Source organism: Solea solea, chromosome 1, assembly GCF_958295425.1.
Source record: "Solea solea chromosome 1, fSolSol10.1, whole genome shotgun sequence".
Classification (NCBI taxonomy): Eukaryota; Metazoa; Chordata; class Actinopteri; order Pleuronectiformes; family Soleidae; genus Solea; species Solea solea.
Genome location: NC_081134.1, coordinates 38,406,521 through 38,427,130, shown reverse-complemented (window position 1 = coordinate 38,427,130; position 20,610 = coordinate 38,406,521). Strand labels below are relative to the sequence as shown.

Below are 20,610 nucleotides of genomic sequence, written 5' to 3'. Positions count from 1 at the left end.
TTTGCCTTTGGTGCTCTGCGACAAACGTTGATATTATGGGATGGGCAGGTTCCCACAGGTTTCTTTGACAGAGTTATTATGACATTTCAGTCACAGAACACCACAGAACATCAGCACAGATCTGCGTGAACACCCACCTCCCCGACTCAAAGGTGAACCAGGTGGAGTCTCGACCGTATCTGCGCAGGGAGCTGAGCGGCCACATGACGAGTTTGAGGCGAGCATTGTGGATGTCCCACAGGTAGATGTTTTCGTGGGTGATCTGCATGGTGCACTCCCCGTAGATGTCCAGGTTTGGCGTGGGCATGAGGTACACGTTGAAGCGTTCTGGAAAGATTCATATTCAAAGATTGTCCAATGATTAAAATCCCAGTTCAAACGGATCATTGACCTTTTGGTTTGATGAAATGGTTGTAATGTAAGCCTTTCAATATTTTATCCAAATATAATGTCGGTAAATGGGGAATTGTTTGAGTTTGGTGTTCACAGTCGGGCTGTCACAGTAGTGGGGGTTAAACTCGAATCTTAAAATCCTATTTGAGTTCAAAATAAACAGCCTAAAGGTGCATCAGACTCTGAAGTAATGACCATGTGGTCCAGTAGAGGGCAACTTTCATTTGATGCACTTTGAATTAGGGATGCAAAATATTATCGGCAAAATTTCGGCAGATATTGTCTTTAAAATGTATTATCGAATATTGGCAAAGATCCGCTGATATGAATAATGACTAAAATAGTAGGCTAAAAAAATTGCTACCTCCTTGACTTCTATGCTATCACCCCTTACAGCTATTATTTTTGCACAATGAAGATATTTTATAACCACATCTGACACGACATTAGTCTATAAAATGTTTAGTAATTTCATTACAGAGAAGACTAAATGACCTCTCAGTATCGATTATCGGGCAAAGCACTCCCAATATATCGGCAAAAAGTCCAATATCGTGCATCCCTACTTTGAATCCTTAATAAAAATAAAACGGCAATGTTAAATATGTTGAATACATTTAGTGATTTAGTGCACTTTGTTCTCTATGTTGTGAATAAATAGAAAAGTCCTGGACTTTTAACTTTTCACGGACATTTTGTTTTCTTCAGTTTTAGACAGATATTGCGATGTATGTCAATCTTCTTGTTTTACGCTCAACATGTTTTCCAAGATGTTGGATCATATTTTTAAACTTAACCAGAATTCTGTATGTAGTTTTGTTCATTTTTTAAAAATAAAACATGCTGCATGTGAGTCAAAATTGAACTATGAAGTGCCAGTTCCTTAAAAGTCAATCAGTGGATTAGGATTCACTTTGCTTGGTGGATTGTAAGCAGTCATCCAGTGAGCTGGGCTGGGATCATTGACTTTAATCTAACGCTTTATGGCAGACAAAGAGGGAGGAGAAAAAAAAAGATAGAGAGGGAGAGACTTCTCCATAATCTAAAATGAGTTCTCACTAATTATTCGTAATGATTCACAATAAGCCATGTGTCTGCAGTGGACAGCTTATTTTTAGGGACGGTGTAAATGAACTCTGATCTAATTATCGGCCCCGGCCTTTCATGGGTCAGGGCCGCTGATTGAAACGTGGTCGTGGGCCCAAATCTCTCGTTTCATTCACTGATTCACTGCCGTCTCCATCTGTCTTATGACACTCTTTTCTTTTGATCGTTCTCTGAGCACCAAACAGCATTCAGCTTCAGCCGGAAGAAGAAGGAGAAGAGACAGAGGGATTGTGTTGTTACAATTGAGTTGTTTACTGCAAGCTATCAAAACTTGTGTATTAATGTCCTCAAATAAAATGGGGACCAAGTTATTTTGAAGAACACAATTTGACTTTACCGCTGCAGTGAAAGTAAAATTGCTTGTAATGACAGCAGATTATTTTCAATTACTCGTCCTTTTACAATTTTTAAGCTCTTCTTTGCCTGTTGCCCTTTCGATTTCCACTGCGAGTGAACAAATTACACCCGAAAGAGCTTCACTGTGAGAGCTGCACCCCTTGTCTCCTTTCCATTTCCATTTCCTGTGAGTGGAATATGTGGGGAAGCACATTTATTTCACATGGCCTTAGGAGCCATAATCTCATCCATCTCTGTGACAAGCTTCATTATGAGGGAAGCCAGTGATGCACAGCATTTCTCATTAGGCCTGGAACAGAGCCCCGACCACAGCCTGTGACCTGTGCTCTAACTCACACACACACACAGGTTCCCTTTAACACACACACACACATTCAAATCTACTTCTGAAGCTAAACAAACGTGTGCTACTGTTTCCAGGGACTGTGGATCAGATATTGACAAAAAAAAAGGCCCCTATTAACTAGACCTAATTGGACAGTGACTGTTCTGCTCCCCTAACCCTCTGAGGGCTCAGCTGCATTAACACATATGGGCCTGGACCACAACCACTAACTACTAGATGGCAGGCAGAGTGTGAGAGATTGACCCTGAATAGCTGTCTGTGTTAGCAGGGACTAATTGGGCACTCACCGTTCTGCTCCCGCTGCACTCCTGCTGCTAACAGGTCTGGCTCTCCCAGGCTGATGTCGTTGAGACGGCTGCCCAGGCACTCTATGCACAGCAACTTGCACCATTCCTCTGCATCCAGCTCTGCACACACAGCAGCACAGCGTTAAGGCAAGTCCACCATCACACACACACACACACACATATATGCACACAAAAACACCTCCCTCCTCCATACCCAGTGCTGCACACTTAATAAAACATGCTGTTTAAATTACACTAACACCACTGTGCTGCCTGTGGCATGTTTACCCGTATGCATACACATATATCACGATATATTTCAAAATAAAATGCTACACGTAGAGAACACGAGTACAGCTGACAGCACCCGCGGGCGGGAGAGAAATCCATCTTATTGATTTGCTTCAGATTAAAAGAGGCAGCAGGTTCAGCAACGGCCAGTGACGGATGAATGTTCTCCTCCCTCCTTTGCAAAACTCAGTCCCCTCCTACAATATACATGTAAGTAGCTCTGCTAGAACAATATGGCCACGGCCACAATTGAAAGTAGTGATCATTTCTTCAATAAATAAGCTATTTACCAAATTGAAGGTGGGCTTTAGCTTTAGCTTGTTAATTGAAAAGGAAAGAGAAATGATTTACACAAATGGTGAAAGGTGCATGTGCTTACTACTGAAAAATTGGATGAGTGAATGAACATGGAGATTGCGGATGATGTTACCACCAGTTAGATTAGGTTAGCACAAAGACTGCAAATACTGAGACAGATAGTTTATTATCTGTGAAAAAAGCCTACCTACTACAGTCTTTAGAGGACGAAAATGTCAACAACTTCAGCCCTGCTCAAAACTGCCAAACAATCAATCATTATGAGGGTTTTAACCCTTTAAGTTTTATTGCTTGATGTCATTATTGTTATTTATATAAAAAACAACAAAATATGTCAAAGATTAGCATTTAAAGGGTTAAAATCCTCAAAATGATTGAATGTTTGGTAGCTTTGAGCAGGGCTGAAGTTCATGCAGAAAAAAGCAGAAAAATATGAATCTGTAATGTTTTATAGCAGTTTTTGGAAGTGGACATTTTTGTCCTGTAATGACTGAAGAGGGCAGTAAATTAAACTGATGCCGGAGGGTTAAAATTAGATTATCTGATTAAAATCATTCTTTATTTAAATGAGCTGTTATGAATTCATCAATTTGTGAGATCAAAAACTATGCAGAAAGAGAAAAGTTTCAGAAGAATCTTTCAGTTCTTTGAAAACTGAAGCACAATTGGCGTCACACCTAATATTCCTATCTGAATGGACATCAAATCAGAAAAATCTAAATAGGTACCTTGTGAATCACAATCAAATTAATATGAGAAATCAGTGGCGAGACAAAGTCTGTTTATTGTTTTTATGGCTGTGAGAGATTAAAAAAGAGAAAAAGAGTTGGGGGCAGCAGCCAGATTACTGCATGCAATAACCTACTGTCTACATGCAAAGCCTTCTCCACACAGTGCCTCTGTAAGTTATTTATAAGACAGTATGATGCTACTTTATCACTTTTTGAACCATCCTGCCTGCATCCCATAATACTTACTAGAAAGCTGACCCAAAAATGGCCTGCAGGTTATGAGATAATCACCACATCACGGCAAATAAGTCCTTTTTTTAAAAAAAAAAAAAACAACCTTACACTAGTCCTTTTAGGCTTCATGAGAATATAAATGTAATGAAATGTTGGAATATATCACAGATATGAATACTGCCACTGAAAGTTTTAGCCAGAACTCGCGACAGCTGGCACGACGGGAAGGGAGGGCATCCACAGAAAGACCGAATCAAATACAAATCTGCAAGTCTGTGTGGCAGTCTGTTGTTTGTGAATACAATTTTTCTTCCTGTTAAGAAAAAATATTGTGTTTACAATGGAGACGATTTCGTTTGGTGAGAGTTACTGGGGTATGAAATGAGGCAAATGCATGAGTTGTTTATCTTTGTGGAGCCCAGTAACTCCGAGCCTTGTGAAATTCTGGGATATATCCACAGCCAGTGTTGTGTACAAAGACGTGTGGAAGGGTGGGAACTCTGTGGCGCCCTAGTGTGGGAACGTTTCTGTGCTTACTAGTCGAGAATCATCATATGCCTTGTGTAATGTATTTGGTGAGTTAGGCGCCAGGATTTCATTTCAACCAAGCTTGTGGAATCGCTGGAATCGTGAGACAGCCTGTTTGTCAGATCAACTCCACTGTCCAATGGGGACAGCTACACACAACTTTGCAGGGTGAAGGAAAGGTCTGCTGTTGCCTGAAGCGCTTCGTTCTCACACACACACACACACAACAGAAACACACACAGGCGTGAGTACAGAGCTACAACAGCTCTGCATTTAAGCTCCCTGCTCATGCCTCCCCGCATTCAGCTCTTTTCATTCAGTTACTATGGCCTTTAAGTGCCTCTAAACTCCCACACTTTTAAGGCCACTGGGTGGAAAATCGGCTAAACAAACACTTCATCAGCACTGAGGCAGCCTCGGCAGTCTGTGTGCCATGCATGAAGAAATTCGGTAAGAAGACGTCCCAGTCTGTTTTGGAGCCGTAGGTGTGTGACGGAGAAGGATAAAGAAGCAGTTCAGGTTAGCAAAGACTAGCAAAGACAGTTGAATTAACAGTTGGTACCGGTTCACAAGGTCCCGATTCAAGTCTATTTCTGATTCAGTTCAGTTTAATTTGATTCATTTTCAATTCATTTCGAGATATTTCAGTTTTCATAACCAATTTTATGAAAGACATTTTCACAGAATTAATGCAGCAAAATTGTACAAACTTTGGATCTCTCAAACCTGATGCACCATTAAAAATATGAATGATTATAGTAGAAATTTACCCCATTATTGCACTTGACCACACAGTGCATAATTCAAACATGAACCTTATAAAAACCTGTACAAGTTAAAAAAAAATACTGCCTAAAAGTGCATCAGACTGTTTGAAATTACCAATTTAGCACAGAGGACATCAGTGTTCCCACCAGACAAGTCTCACAAGACCATAATAGTCTCGAGAGTGCAGAGGATACAGGAAATTCAAAGATTGTGATAAGGATTTTATGAATCAATATTGGATCTTTTTCTTTTTGCCCCCAGCCCTAAAAAAATAGCTTCTCACACGTGATTTTATTCATAAACTATTCATATCTCGCCTCCATCAGAACTGCACCTTTACAACAGGCATTAAAATGATAGTTATCTGATCTGCCAAACCACTGTAGGAGGTGGTTCAGAAACACATCGTGACCACATTGAACTGAAGTGTAAATGCATCTACGTGAGCGGAAATAACTGCATGGTCTCCTCTGCTTTCGTCTGCTTTCCTGCTTCTTGTTGTTGATATGGCAGCGCACAGACGGGGGAGGTGAGCGTGACTGGACAGCAGTCAGATCTTGATGTGGACACCACAGACACATGTTAATACAAGGTGTAAATGTATGTGGAGAAGCGCTATCTGATCACTATCTGATCACAGAAAACACATTCTAATGCCAGGTGTAAAAGGGGGCCTGACACTCTCACAAAGAGGTCTGTCACTGTCTTTTGTTCACTTCCATGTATACACTAAACAACAGCACGGCTTTGCCTGCGTGGAGGCATCAAAAAAGTAGTTATAAAACATAAAACAAAGTGAAATAAATGAATGAGTAAACATACACCTTATCCACATGAATATGTATGTTTTTGTTTTGCAACTCATTACTTTTGCTTTATTTATACCAGGTGCTGATACCAGTGAACCCTAAAAATAAGGTTGAAAAACATTTGGAAACAATGATGCATCCATGTTCCATGTTTTCGTTTCCCTGCCTTGTCACACTCCTAACTCACGGAACAAAACAAACACAGTCATCTTTGACCAACAAAGCCGTGGTGAGTGCAACATTGATTACAAATTACAAATACTGCTGGCCTTGTTGTCTTTGCTAGCAACTGCTATGCAATCAAATTCTACATTGTATAATCCTGCACATCTTAAAATGATTGTATTTTGAGGCATGTTCATACACCGTACAGTTTTTAGCCGATCTGATCAGAGATCATATTTATTTTCTATGTCTAAAATGTGTTTTTGATACTTTTAAAAGTCTCAGAACTTGTCATAAACAAAGGATATAAAACAACCTGTTTAATGAAAGAGTTGTATTCCTCAAGTCTCATACATAGACTGATAGACTTCCTCCTCATCTGTTTGGCAGAAGCACATTAAGGTCCATCCATCAGCTTCTTCACATCCGTCTCAAAGAAATGACTGAGCTCAGCCTATCATTTGCTGGCTTCTTGTCCTCACATTAGAAGCAATCTCTACTGTTATAATCCATGACTGGGTTGAACGTTATTGCAAATGATGCCAGTATAATTTTTCAGAACCGCAGTAAAAAGAAAAAAATCAATATTTCAGAACAGATTTCCTCACTTTTTATACAGCGCAAATGAGCCATAATTGGCCCCAAACTCTATATCTCTGGAGCTTGTTTCACCTTTTTGTTTCTCTTCTCTTGCTTTCCCTTCTCATTCTTTATCAACTTCTTGCCAAACTTTTTTCACAAACCATCACTCAAATCCTGACCCAACACAAACACAAAATAAATCCCCCCCTCGTGAGTGATTGTATCCAGGACTGAATTGAATTTCTGAATGGAGCAAAAAAAGGAACTTACCTGAGTCACAGGCAAATAACTTGGACGTGTCATCGCAGAAGATAATCGCCACAGCGTGCTTTTTTGTCTCCCGTGGCATCCGGGTAATGTTCTTGACGGTATGGAGCTCAGTGATCTAAGAAGGAAGAGGAAGGAAGCAGCAGCAGCAGCAGCAGCAGCACATTACACAAATGAACACAGTCAGCAGCAGCAGCAGCAGCAGCAGCAGCAGCAGTAGTAGTGAGGCTGAATTGCCATCCTGCACTGCTTTGCTGAAAGTGTGAGAGTAGTTCAGGGGCTTAGCATATAAAACGAAGGCAGAGTAAAATAGAAATCTCAAGGGATAAATAAAAGATAGTAGTAATTTGCTGATTATGAGGAGAAAAGAGAGGAATTGTGCATGCTATATCGCTGCAGCTTGAATTCCTCTTCAGTATGGCATTGTATTATGTAATATAATGTTATTTATTTACGTCATGTAACCTGACATTTACACTAGAAACACTGTGCAGCCACTGTTTGAGTGTCTCTCCTGCTTTAAATCTGCGATCAAAAGCATCTGAATCACTGTACTAATTTAAAAAAAATAAAGATTACATTTAACTGAATATTGCCGGCATTTACAGGCTGTTTTGTGAATCTCCTCCGTGTTCGCTCGGCCTGCGAGATAAGGCCCATTACATTATTGTAGTCCATTGTGTGCTAACTGTGGGCCCTTTGCCAAAACTGTTGGGAATGAATTAGCTGGGCTCGCTGCCCGTACAGTAAAGCTTGACTGTTAAAGGTTAAGAGACTAAAGCTAATAACACACACAACATATGTGGACAACAGATCTCTTTGCCTGATAACACCGCGCGTAATCAATTTCTCCCTCTTTTTGTCAGATATCCTCGGCTCAGCGTTGAGACTGTGCCGAGAAATCCAGTGAAGTGTCTGCAACGGCAACGAGATCAGAGCAGAGGAGAGGAGGCTGTGGATATTGTAAGTATGCTTTTTTCATTTGTTGTTTCTCATTCTTCTCAAAGATAATACTTAAATATTGATATGATATGAGGTGTTTTCTTTCCCCCCCCCCTCCTGTGAAGATAAAGTATTTATTTGTCCTCAGGCAGGCTATTCATATATATATATATATATATATATATATATATATATATATATATATATATATATATATATATAACTCACACAGAGTAAGCATCAAGTGTGGAAATTTCAGAGCTGTGAATTTCTCATCTCTTTCTCCGTTTGTGTTAAGTGTGCAACTGTGTGTGGTTCAGCCTTCCTGTGCCTGCGTGTGTGTGTGTGAGAGAGAGGGAGAGACATTTCCAGCCTACAGCAGTGGAGTCTGAGCAAAGTGAGTTTCCTCTTTTTCTTCTTCTTCTTCCTCTTCTTCTTCTCACATATGAAAAAGAGCCTCACTTTGACAGGCAGGCGAGTGACTTTGTGAGGATGTTCAAACCGTGTCATTTAAAGCATAATTAACTGTGTAGCAAGAGCCATTTATGTCAACGACAATATCTCTCTCGCACTTTGTGGTGTACGTCGTTAAAATAAAAAAATAAATAAAAATGGGACGCTGCACCACGGCTGGTAACAACATTTTTATAATAACAACACACTAAAAATTTGCATCTGGTTTCAATTTGTGACACACGAATAAATATAAATAACACTGCTCATGTACAGAAAGTGCGGCGTGACCAGGGGGGTTGATGAGGAATGAAATTAAGTGGTTTTGAGGCAAAATAAAAACTTTACGTTATAAGGGAGCTGCATATGAGCATTTTATGGGTTATACCTACATATTAAAAGTTATTCAAACAAATAAAAAGGAATAGGTGAGGTATAATCTGCCAAATATTAGCCTTGTGATAGAAATCAAGTGATTTTAGGGCAGAATAAATGTTTAGGTTACATGGTAAGTAAGTGGGAATATTCATTTTATGAGTTGTACTGGCCCTGGGGAACAATGGGGAGACAGCCTTTGCTGTCGTCACTCGCATAAACTGCGCCCCCACATTAAACTTGCTCCCACAGTGTCAGTTTTTAAATTCTTCTCCTTGCCCTGACCAGTTTTCAGTGTTTTATATTTTTTTATTGACCTTGTTTCTGTGTTTTATTGGTTTTGCATTCTGTTTTCTATTGTTTTTTTCTAATGCTTTTAGTTTACATTGTTTCACATCCTATCTGTTTTAGAGATTCATTTGGATTGGATAAACTCAATTTCTCAGAGTTGTCTAACACACCCGGATAATGTGATTGGAATTCAAATTACTGCTGCGTGTATAAATTCAGGCAGACTCAAACTGGCCTCAGTGCTCTGCATATGCTCCATAGTTCACAGTCTTCACACGCCCTGGATTTGACCCAGAAATAATAGGAAAAGCCAATACACAGCAGAATTGAGGTGCTTAACGTGACATCAACTAGCCGCCAGCCAAAGTTGCTGTTATCTGTGATACGGTAGGTCAGAAACACCTAACACTAAAGCTCTGAAAAATCTGTCAGTATCTATATTTATCATGATAAATGTCAAATAACTTAAAGCTTGAATTCAATTTTTCTCCTGAGTAAAAATTCTTGTTAACACAGGTGAACATTTCACACAAGTGAGACAAGACCTTTATGGAAAAATTGTGTGGTCTGTTTCAAAGTGTGTTTGCACGGCGCATAAACGTTAAATCGATATATTGAACCATTGTGATATTGCCATTAAAGAATCTTACATTAAGATATACAGTAAACCCTAAGAGTTAGATATCTGAGATTAGGGATGCTCAGTATTTGTATCGGTCCAATACTGCATCGTCATGGGAGAAGAATATTTGTTTAAAGCGTCATATTTTGAAAGGTCTAACGTGACTGTATCGGATAATCGGTATAACGGAAAAGTGGTACTGTGCCATCCCTATGAGCACTGACAAAAATTACAGATTAAGTTCAGGCGAATGTCATGGCAGAAGCTTAGTATGTTCATAAGCTACACATGCAATTTTTCCCTAGGGGTGAATGAATGTGTATACTGTTCCAGTTATTATGGAAACTTATTCAGACCACACTAACGGTTATTAACATTTATAATCTTGTGGTAAATCCAAAAAAAAAACAAGAAAAAGCTGATTCCTTTAGTAGTGGTTTGGTAAATCGGCCACCAGCGCTACCCACTTCCTCCCAAAGCACTGCAGCGTCAAAGGAAGCCCTCGAACAGGACCTTTCTTGATCTTTGCGGCGATGCATTACCAGATGCACTGATGCATGTGTGCTCACATTCATCGCTCACCTTCGGCGCCGGGTGTATGCGATGCCTCTGGGAGGTTACGGCCTCACAGGATGCCCCATGTGACAGCATGATGTAGTAGGCAGCGAGATATTTCATTCACAATACACGGCTGATACAGTGGTGGCGAGGGATGTTAACAAAGTGGATTAAAACATCAACCCCGGCCTCATCTTTTATGTATGACCTCGCGTTGGCTTGCAATGTGGCAAAATGAGGGATTTATGAGAAAGTTAATTTCAAAAGAAAGTCTATTACACGCCACTAAATCGGCTATCAAACTGTGTCCACTAAAGGAACCTGGGGTCCACGTTCCTTCTCCGTTACGTGCTCTGTGTTCAAGGTGCTTCTCTAACAGCATCACCTCTCACCAGGATAATGAGCCATAATTGGAGAATGTCAGAGAGTTTAAGAGGGTGAGACAGGTATATTAGTCTGGATTATTACAGTCAAACGGGAAGTAGAGTCTCAGAAGACTTCATTTGATAAAGTTGTCAAAAGTACTCGAATGGTAGGGCCAACATTTCTTTTTTAATAACTAAATCGCAGCTTGAAACTTTGTCACATTTATTATCACGATATTAACTGTCAGGTCATTAAAGATTGAGTTTGGCTCCTGAGAGAATGGTAAAGAAACCGGGACCGAACCATCTGAACAAGTTTGAGGCAAAACATTCAAAGCAATTGTGATTTGTTTCTCATCGATATAAATTGTATTCTACCTTTGTTGTATTGATATTGAAGAAATTGATACCATAATCTGTAAGTAAGTAAAGACAAACATTGTTTTTGAGGCACATTATCAAAGACTGGTATTCTGAAGATTAATTGTTCACTAAAAAATGGTCGTAGTGAAAAGGTCAAGGTGTTACCAAGTCATTAGGAGTATTGATTTCTAATTTCATGGCAATTTGAACAATGCGTGCTGCCTCATCTTTAGTCTTTGCCGCTAACATCATCAAAGTCGATTTAATTTAAACCCTTTGCTTCATGAAATATGGATTGGAATAGAATTTCATAAAGACGCACAAAGCTCTACACACAGCACACCATCCTCCTCGCCCTTTTGTTTGCATGATTTTCATTATGAATTAAGTACGTTTAAGTCACATGTGTTTACCTTATGGAAGCTCCTGAAGTAGGCGGCCTTCTCATCCGGGTACTTCTCTAACCGGCGCGGTCCTTTACTGGAGGCTTTCTTGAACACCAGCCAACACCTCCGGAAGATCTGACAACAGAGAATAATGGCAGCGCTGTTACAAAAACACAACTCCCCCTAAAGCAAGAAAAAATAAATAATAAATACGCAATGGCAACTGGAGAAGCAGACTACTGCAAAAACACAAACTCATCATCCAGAGAGCTCGAACCTGAGTAGCCACAATGCCAGAAACAACAAAGACAGTAAAGAACCACCTAATTAGCTACCATCTAAAATCAAAGCTTGCTTTTAACAACTAAAATCCACCGACACATTAAATTTCCAAGCAAGCACCAAAAATGAATAAAAGCCTAAAATAAATAAACTAGTCTGCCCCATGAATCAAACATTTTTCATGCAATGTATTTAATTTAGATGGTTTAATCCCATTAGATCGGCATTTTAATTTTTAAGTATTTGTCTATTAATAAGTAATCAAATTTAAATAAACTATTTTTTATGTCTCCTTAAAAAAAAAAAAAACGCAGAAACTGCCCACTGTGGTTCCAGTTTATGTAAGTAAGTAAAGTTTATTTATATAGAACTTTTCAAAGAACAAAATTGATAAAAGTGCTGTACAATCATAAATAAAATACGACAGCAAGGAAAATAAGAACACACACTACGCACAGTTGTCATAAACCGATTAAAATCAACCCGAAGTAAAAGCCTGGTCTAAAAAGATACGATTTCAACTCCTTCTTAAAAGAATCAACAGAGTCCATGCGGCGCAGGAGCAAGGGAAATACGTTCCATAAGCACGGGTCTCTGCGAGTCTTAAAACGCGTACGGAGGGAGTCATCAAGAGTCTTTGTTCTGATGACCTCAGGGAACGTGCTGGGGTGTTCAGTTCGAGGAGATGGGAAATATAAGGTGGAGCTTGGCTGTGCAAAGCTCTATAAGTTAAAACGAAAATCTTGAATTCTAAAATCGATTGGCAGCCTAGTGAAGGGAAGTTAAAACAGGTGTAGTGTGTTCCCTTCGCTTTGTCCCAGTTAAAAGTCTTGCTGCTGCATCCTAGACTGTTTCAAGAAGGTCAACAGCTGTCTTATTAAAACATTATAATACACAATAATCTCTAAACAAGAGGAGATAAAAGCATGAGGATTTACAGCTCAGGTTTTGTTGCCATGCTCCTCAGTTTTGGTTTAACAACTTTAAAACTTATCAACAGGCACTTAAATGCTTTCATTCATTTAAAAAGCTTACTTTAAGTTACTCAAGATTCAATATAAACTTAATTATCCCAGAGGGAAATTTGTCCTGGACAGCAGTGTCACGACAGGCGACGTTCAATTGAAAAACCATGTCGGACACATAATTGTCCACAACCTAACAAATGGTTTCATTGTGCAAGAGCAGCAGCAGTTGAAGTGTCGTCACAGTACATTAGGCTTCTTTGGTGCGATCGTGTATTTAAAAATTCATTAAAACGTTCTCAATTTCTCAAACATAAAACCAGCGATTATAACCAATAAATAAACACAATAAGAAAACTTGCAGAATTCCCCGAAAAAAATAAAATGAAACCAAGGATCATAACCAATAAATAAGTGAGATAAAAAGAATTGATGTTTGCCACACAGTGCGCAGACACACAGACACACATGCATCCTCTCATCCAATTTTATGTTGGAAATAGCTGCACATTGAATTGATTCCTGAGGCACAGTCTGGCCCATATATATATATATATACTGGTATAGTATATCAGACTACTTCAAGGTCGAATTTGAAAAGGAACACGCACATTTGTATAAAAGTACCTAGCAATCTTTCTTTCATTTGATTGCACTCTTATTATTATTGTTATTATTTGTATTCCTCATTAATTATTCACTGAAGTGTTGATTGGGTGTTGCCAGTTACAATAAATGGGGGGGGAGGGCGTCTGGAAAAGCCAGACTTCCCCAAACACATTCTCCCTCTTCAAATAGTCTGTGCTGAGGTGCAAAAAAAACCACCCAGGACGGACAGAATGGAGCAGTTTAGAGGCAGAATAAGTGCGGCGACCAATCGCTTATGAGTCCTACATGGTTGCCTATCTTTAATAGAGGGGCCCTTCTATTTCCTGGTGGAGACAAGCGCTATCACTCTGCCTGATGTATGATTGCCTTGGGCCCCGTGGTTGTGTTGGGGAACCATGGATGTACGATTAATTTGTTTACTTAGGGTGTACTTCATAAAAAAGCCCACTGAGTTGAACTTGGCACTCCGCGGTAATTGACCAGAGTGGATCCCTAGGTCCTTATCGGTCTGCCTTGATAGGCCTCCAGTCTAGTTAAATGTTGCCCAGGCACATTATAAGCAGCAACCCACTCTAATGCACTGTGCGCCGTCCTCTACACTGTCCCTTTTTAGACAAGTAATGAGACAGAGGGGCAGGGGTGATACTGTCTAACTCCAGATCAGCGTAGTTATTGGTTTGTACAATATTATCTGAACAAAAAACACTGGCTATTACCACAATACTCTCTCTAAAAGTCAAATTAAATCAAGGCTTGATTCCCCTTTGGGAGACTGCGTCAGTGCAATGCTGCTTGCTTGCTGCACACAAAGTAATTCACCCTAGGAGTGCTCAGATTAAGTAATTATACCAGCACAAAAGCATGCTCAGTGAGATAGCTTGTGCATTGGGAGTATGAATGGGGACGACTTAATTTAGCCTGCTCCGGAGTTGTCAATGTTTTGTCGAGGCAGTTCCTATTCTTGGACTGGTGGTGGGTCTTATTCAGACATGCACTTTCATGAAATGTAATTACACAGATATGAATGAGAAGTCTGTGCCGGTTTGGTGTGAATGATTTCATGGTAGGACTGTGCCAAAGACACTGTTTGGCACAGGGAACTCATTTGCCAGTTCCAGCAGAAGAAGAAGGAACTCTAAAAATGTTTGCTTTGAACTTTTTATTTGTTACTATTATTATTTGTTGTATTACTCGTCTGTGAAGGCATGGACACCATCAGCTACCCACAAAATCTGTTGTTATATAATATTATTATGTTGATGGTTTACTAGAGCTGTGACTACTGATTATGTTCCAAATCGATTAATCTACCCATTATTTTCTCGATAAATGGAGTTCTTGTTTGGTCCAAAAAATTAAGAAAAATGTTGATTAGTGTTTCCCAAACCTTGAAATTATCAAAATGTTTTAGTTTTAATGATTTCTTTGTCAAATGGAGCAATGAAACCAGAAATGATTCACATTTAAGAAGCTGAGAAATCAGGAAAGCATGTTTTAATTGTTAACCCTTTAACGCCTAACCCTCAAAATGTCTGTGTGGACTTCTTCTTTTGCTTACTGTTAAAATACTGTTTTAACAATTTAGAATGACGAAAAACAAAAAGGTTTATTTGGAAAAACACTGCAGATTGTATGTGTTAAATAAGAAATTTGAACAGTATAAAACATATTTACAATAACCTTAACTTTGTCTCTCAATGTGCAAAAAAAGGCCAAAAAATAGAACCTATGTACAGGTGTTCTTCCAACTCTCTCCTCTCTGGCGCCAATTAATTAAATTAAACAATTCATTTAGTAATCGATTAATAATCGAATACTTGGTGCAGCCCTCCTGCTTACTGTGTTATAACTGAGAAGCACAGACCAAAAGGATGGCAAAACCTCTTTTGAGACACCAGACTCATCAAATACACATTGACATTAAATTGCAGATGTGTCAAAAGGTTAACAGGGTTCTTGTTAAAAGAAATGAAAACAGTACAGGTTCCAAAATAGATCCCTGAGTTAGTTGCCAAACCCCCCCCCCCCCCAAAACAAATCTGTACTTCGCCCTTTTTTTTTTTTTATTTCCTGACAAAAGATCAAAGAAAACACTATCTGAGTGGATCTGTTCCAAACAGATTACAATAATACGCAGTAGCTTGCTTGATCAAGATATGCCTTTTCTGCCTGATTTAAGTAGGTTCTCTGCTGGAGTCCTCAAAGCGGCAAAGTAATACTTAAGACTGAACATTTGCCTTGAGCCTGATTGGAATTCAGTGACAGTAATGTCATAAAAGTATCTCAGAGATGGTTTCTCCACAGTAAAGGGTCAAATATAGCCTCAATTTTTAAGTCTCTTCTTGACAAAATATCAGGAGGCTGCAATCATCTCATCATATTTAGTACAAAACGATTTAGAGCAGCCATTTTGTTGTGTGTTCATTTAAATGGACTGGAAATGCCACTGGAATGCAGATGAGGCTGAGCCATTAAAATGTAACACTTCATTAACACAATCTCACAATGATTTATTAATGAAAATTATTTGTTCAACACAATTGTGCCTAACACGTGTGTGTCCTTTTAAATTAGTAAACAATAAAAACGGGATATTTTTATTTTTAAAAAGGGAAAAAATTACTAAATGATCTGTATTTTTGTGTCAATGTTCTGTATGTCAGCATATTCCAACAAGTACACTACTGCCTGCATGTTAACTGACAGTAAATATTTGAAATTAGTCAATTATATACTGGTCACGATTCAATTCTTAGCCGTTTTGAGAGTCAAGGCTAATAAAAACCTTTGTAATTGTAAGTATGTCTGTATGTAAACACTAAAACATTAGAGGCCTGTTTTCTTTTACAGTACAAGTATAAGATATGATTACATTAATATACAGTGCATAACGTTGCTGTAGTACAACAACATTAGGGATTTGTATCAACTCCAATACTTTTATGTTTGCTGTTGTCTTTGCCGTGCGTTCGCCCCTGTCGGCCACCGTAGATAAAGAAGGTAAGGATAAAGAATGAATTGGAGACGTTATCATACAAACTTCAAATCTCTCAACAACCTCTGAAATCAACACTGAAGTAGCTGTGAACTGGCACATGATAACCCAAAGTTTGAATTCCAGAGAAAATGTGCATAGTCGTAGTTTAAAGTTGATTTTCATTGGCGATTCTCATTCATTGTGTCTGGCCTTGAACAAATATGCATGTGAGGAAATATCAGTATTCAGAAGCATATTTACATTTTGTCTTCATATTGTACTTTGTGTAGGCAGTTATTTTTATTCCACCTACACTTGAAAATCTGAGAACAGTCAAGAGGTTGAATCCATTCTAAAAAAAAACATTGTATTAGATATGAATAGGATCCTCTTCCCTCAGTTCTGAAGTCCATTTCCAAAAAAAAAAAAGAGAGAGAGAGAGAGAGAGAAACCACAAATAGCAAGGCGGTGTGAAAAAGAGGCAGTAGCAAGAGCAACGAAGCGGAGAGAACATTTCAAGGGCAATCCTTTCACTTTTAGGGAGGTCTGTCTGTGATGAGGAAAACACATTCAGGCAGCACTTGGCAAGGTGAAGCGAGTTCATCAATACCTGCTCCACAAGAACAACCACACTGAGACAGTTGTACAAGGGGACAGGAAGAGAGATGAGAGCCAAAGTATGATCACAGACAAACAGATGGAAGCAGACTGTTCCAATGTCTGTTTCAAACGATCCTGCTCCATAGCGTAGCGACATTTAACGTTACATAAAGTGCCTAAAAGTTCAACTTGGAGTAGTATGTCGCAGAAAAGAATGACTCGAGACTCTCTGAAGTCAGACAACACGTTGACCTTCGTAATGACACTTTTTTTTAAATCACATTTTGGCCATTATTGAGGACCTGTCTCACCTCTCAATAAATATGGGGCCTGTTCCCCCACACAGCCAAAAAAAATCACTTGTCATTTGAATGAACTGCATTAGGAAAGGGCTAAAGATATGAAAATGATTTCCAATGACAGCCCGCTTCAGGTAAATGACTAATCACGCAGCAGAATAAAAATAGCCGTCTGGTAAGACACTCAGGAGTACGAGTGAATATTAAAAGAGAATTGCAATACCTCAGCGGTGCAAATGCATTTATCATTCCTCGGGTATTTGACTAAAACAAAAAGGGAAAAATGAAGGGGAAATTTAGTCCAACAAACCCTGATTGAAAGATCATTACATAGCAATTGAAGACAAGAGCACTTCAATCACGGTTCTTCAACACTCAGGCATGATGGCACCAGAACAGATTTAACTGCTGTGTAGAATATTTAGCCTTCGCTCCCTCAGTCCACGGAATGGACGACCACAGAAATATTAATCTTTACTTTCCTACAGCTACGCCGCGACAGTTGACAGTTGTGGCTCTGCCAAATAATAAAATTGTCTCCACATCATCACTGGAGTACAACTGGAACAAATTGTGGGTGAGGGATCGGGGATATTTTTAAACTGGTGTTTTGAAACTTTCTCCAAGAGGCACAAACAAAAAACGACAAAACCAAAACAAGCAACCTATCATTTAAGAAAAAAAATTGCCTGCCCTCGTGTGACTCAGTGGATCCTGTAAACAGAAAATTAGAAATGATTTCTTTTAAGAAAAATATCTCATAGGTGAAGCCACTCTTGCCTTATGTTGTACGGTATGTTTACCAAACTTTTCCTTTTTTCCCTCTCAGCCCCTGTTTTAAAGCAGAGATCAACACAGCAGCGATTTTTTTTGCATTGTGAGCATATTTACAGCCCGACACAGACTGACACAGCATCCATATGTGCTTTTAAAAAAAAGTCTATGTCCAAGCAGCAGTAGTAGTAGTGTTCATCAAATCTTCCTCCCCTCATTCAGCTCTGCATAAAGTTTAGTGTTCCCCTGGCGATAATGACGCCTGATGGACTATGACAGACCAGGCACCGCCATTATCAGCTCCCGGTGCTGGCAATCAATTTCAGACAGTGTCGGGGTCTGTGCCGCAGTGTCCATCTTTATATTTGATTTGTTATCCCGTCGGACAGTTGTTACAGCAATCATTGCACGCGGATCGCTCCACCAACAACGACCACCCCCACCACCACCCCCAGCCCCGGCTCTCCTTCCCCAATCCTCCCAGGACTGTTCCACCATTTTCACAATTCTCTGTCAAATGTGACGGGTTACAAAAGTTTGTCTTAATTGCACCCCTGCTTCCTCTTGTCCACTCTCCTCCCTCGCTGCTGGCGTTCACCTTTGACCCCACACACGTAGCTCTCGTCCTCCCCAACCTGCTCTGTTCCTATTTTGAAATACATTCCTGGCGAATTTAAAATGTTTGGACATCCCATAATTTTGTAATTTGCCCCGACTACAGCTGTTGGCAGGGTGGTGAGCCAGCCGCGCCCCAGTTAATCATAGATTACTTTATCTGGGCCATTCCAAATCCTCATGTGTAATGCAGTGCTACCTCAGCAGCAATCACAAACTCACTAACACACAACACACACACACACACACCCCTTCCTCACTTTCTCTCTAAGCCTGATTTGTCTCTGCCCCCCCCCCCCCCCCCCACACACACACACCCCGCCATTCTCTCTCTCTCTCTCTTCTAAATTTCTCTTCTCCTATTCCTCATCCCTTTCTTGTGTCTATGCATGATTGGACATTCTCATCAAACATTCATGAGCCAAACTGGTCCCGAAATGTAATATCACAGTATTAGTTACCCTTATTTCATTTTTTAAAAGCCTTGGCTGTGACAGGGTGGCATTACACACAAGGTATTCAAAGCTGGAAACTATATCCTGGCCACAGCATGGCATATAAAATATAATGGACAACAGGTTCCAGCTGAATCCTCGCCAAAACGCGAAAAGGTCCGTCTCTACCGTACGACGAAACTGCAAGAGCGAGTGAATGTGCATGAGGAATAAAAGAGGGCGATAAAAAGGCTCGGGGAGAGCGCAGAGGGAGCAGAGAGAAAATTAAGAGAGGGTAGATGTAACAGCAGAGGGAGAGGGAAGATTACCTAAGAGAAAGTTTCCACATATTGGCATTGATCAGGAGGTGGTGAGAGCAACTGTTGAATAAGTCGACTTTCTGATGAGGCCAGAGCCACAGAGGCAACTGGCTGCAGGCCTCCATTAAGATTCATGACATTATTACACTTTTAAATAAGACTTTGAGGTCAGAGTATTGGGGATAGATAAGGGAACCCATGTTTGCATGAGAAATCACTCTCATGACTGTGTTGTGACACACACACACACACACACACAGAGATTTCACAAGCAACCTTTGCAAATAAAAACCAAACCACTCCTTTTCGCTTCTCATGCAAACAGCGGCAGTGAGCACAGGGGGAAAAGTATTTCCACGGTTGTTTCTTATTACTGTGGTAGAGACAAGGGAGTTGTTTGACCCACGCTGGGCAGCGCAGCCTTGAGCAGGGAAACATTAGTTAAAATGTCACCCACTGTGCGGGTCCAGCCATCAGAGCTGCGCGGCGGAGAATTTTTCAAAGTGCGGCACGGAAATAGCAGCCATATTATTTTGAGGGAGATGTAGGTCAATATTTAAGTTTCTCTCTGAGGTGTGAGGTGGGAGGGGGTTATTACGTCTGATTATATATATACTGTATATATATATATACACTCTTTCCTGATGGACAAGAACAGAGTCAAACTGACAAAGGCTACGAGAGGAGACACTGTTTTTACAGTAAAGGAGAGGACAGGAGAATTACAACGCAATCATAGCCCCCATAATCCAGCAATACCGCTCTATAATGCTGTTATTCCGCCGTATATTTGAGCTATTATTTGCTATAATGACAGTGTTGTTGGCAGGCAACTGTTTGCTACAGTATACAAGGCTGTGGTGGACCCGTGCATGTGTGCGTGTGTGCGTGTGTGCGGCGTATTTTCTACGGTGGGACAATTTTGCTTTTAGTCATCATTATGACAATTGCCTTCTCTTTAAGCCATCCCTCATCCAAACCTCTTTTGGTATTAGAGCTTCAGTCAGCAATCCTCTCACACACACACACACACACACACACACACACACACATGCAAAGCAATTTCCATTTAATCCATGCACAAGGCTGGAACATCCACAGACAATAACGTGCAGACAAAGAGGGATTTGACTACGGCAGAAGACAAGCACATACCATAAAGAGAGAGCCGCATTACAGAGCAGTCGTATATTTTTC

At 39.9% G+C, this 20,610-nt stretch overlaps 1 protein-coding gene across 1 annotated transcript in view; it reads right to left on the bottom strand.

Moving 5' to 3' along the window:
• Window positions 1-20,610, bottom strand: part of dok6 (docking protein 6) — a 47,743-nt gene that overhangs the window by 12,621 nt on the left and 14,512 nt on the right. The window contains exons 2-5 of the mRNA XM_058630101.1: window positions 11,566-11,673; window positions 7,187-7,301; window positions 2,491-2,610; window positions 138-327 (exon numbers count right to left, since the gene is read on the bottom strand). Coding sequence (XP_058486084.1) covers window positions 138-327; window positions 2,491-2,610; window positions 7,187-7,301; window positions 11,566-11,673 — 533 coding nt within the window. The remainder of the gene's footprint in view (window positions 1-137; window positions 328-2,490; window positions 2,611-7,186; window positions 7,302-11,565; window positions 11,674-20,610) is intronic.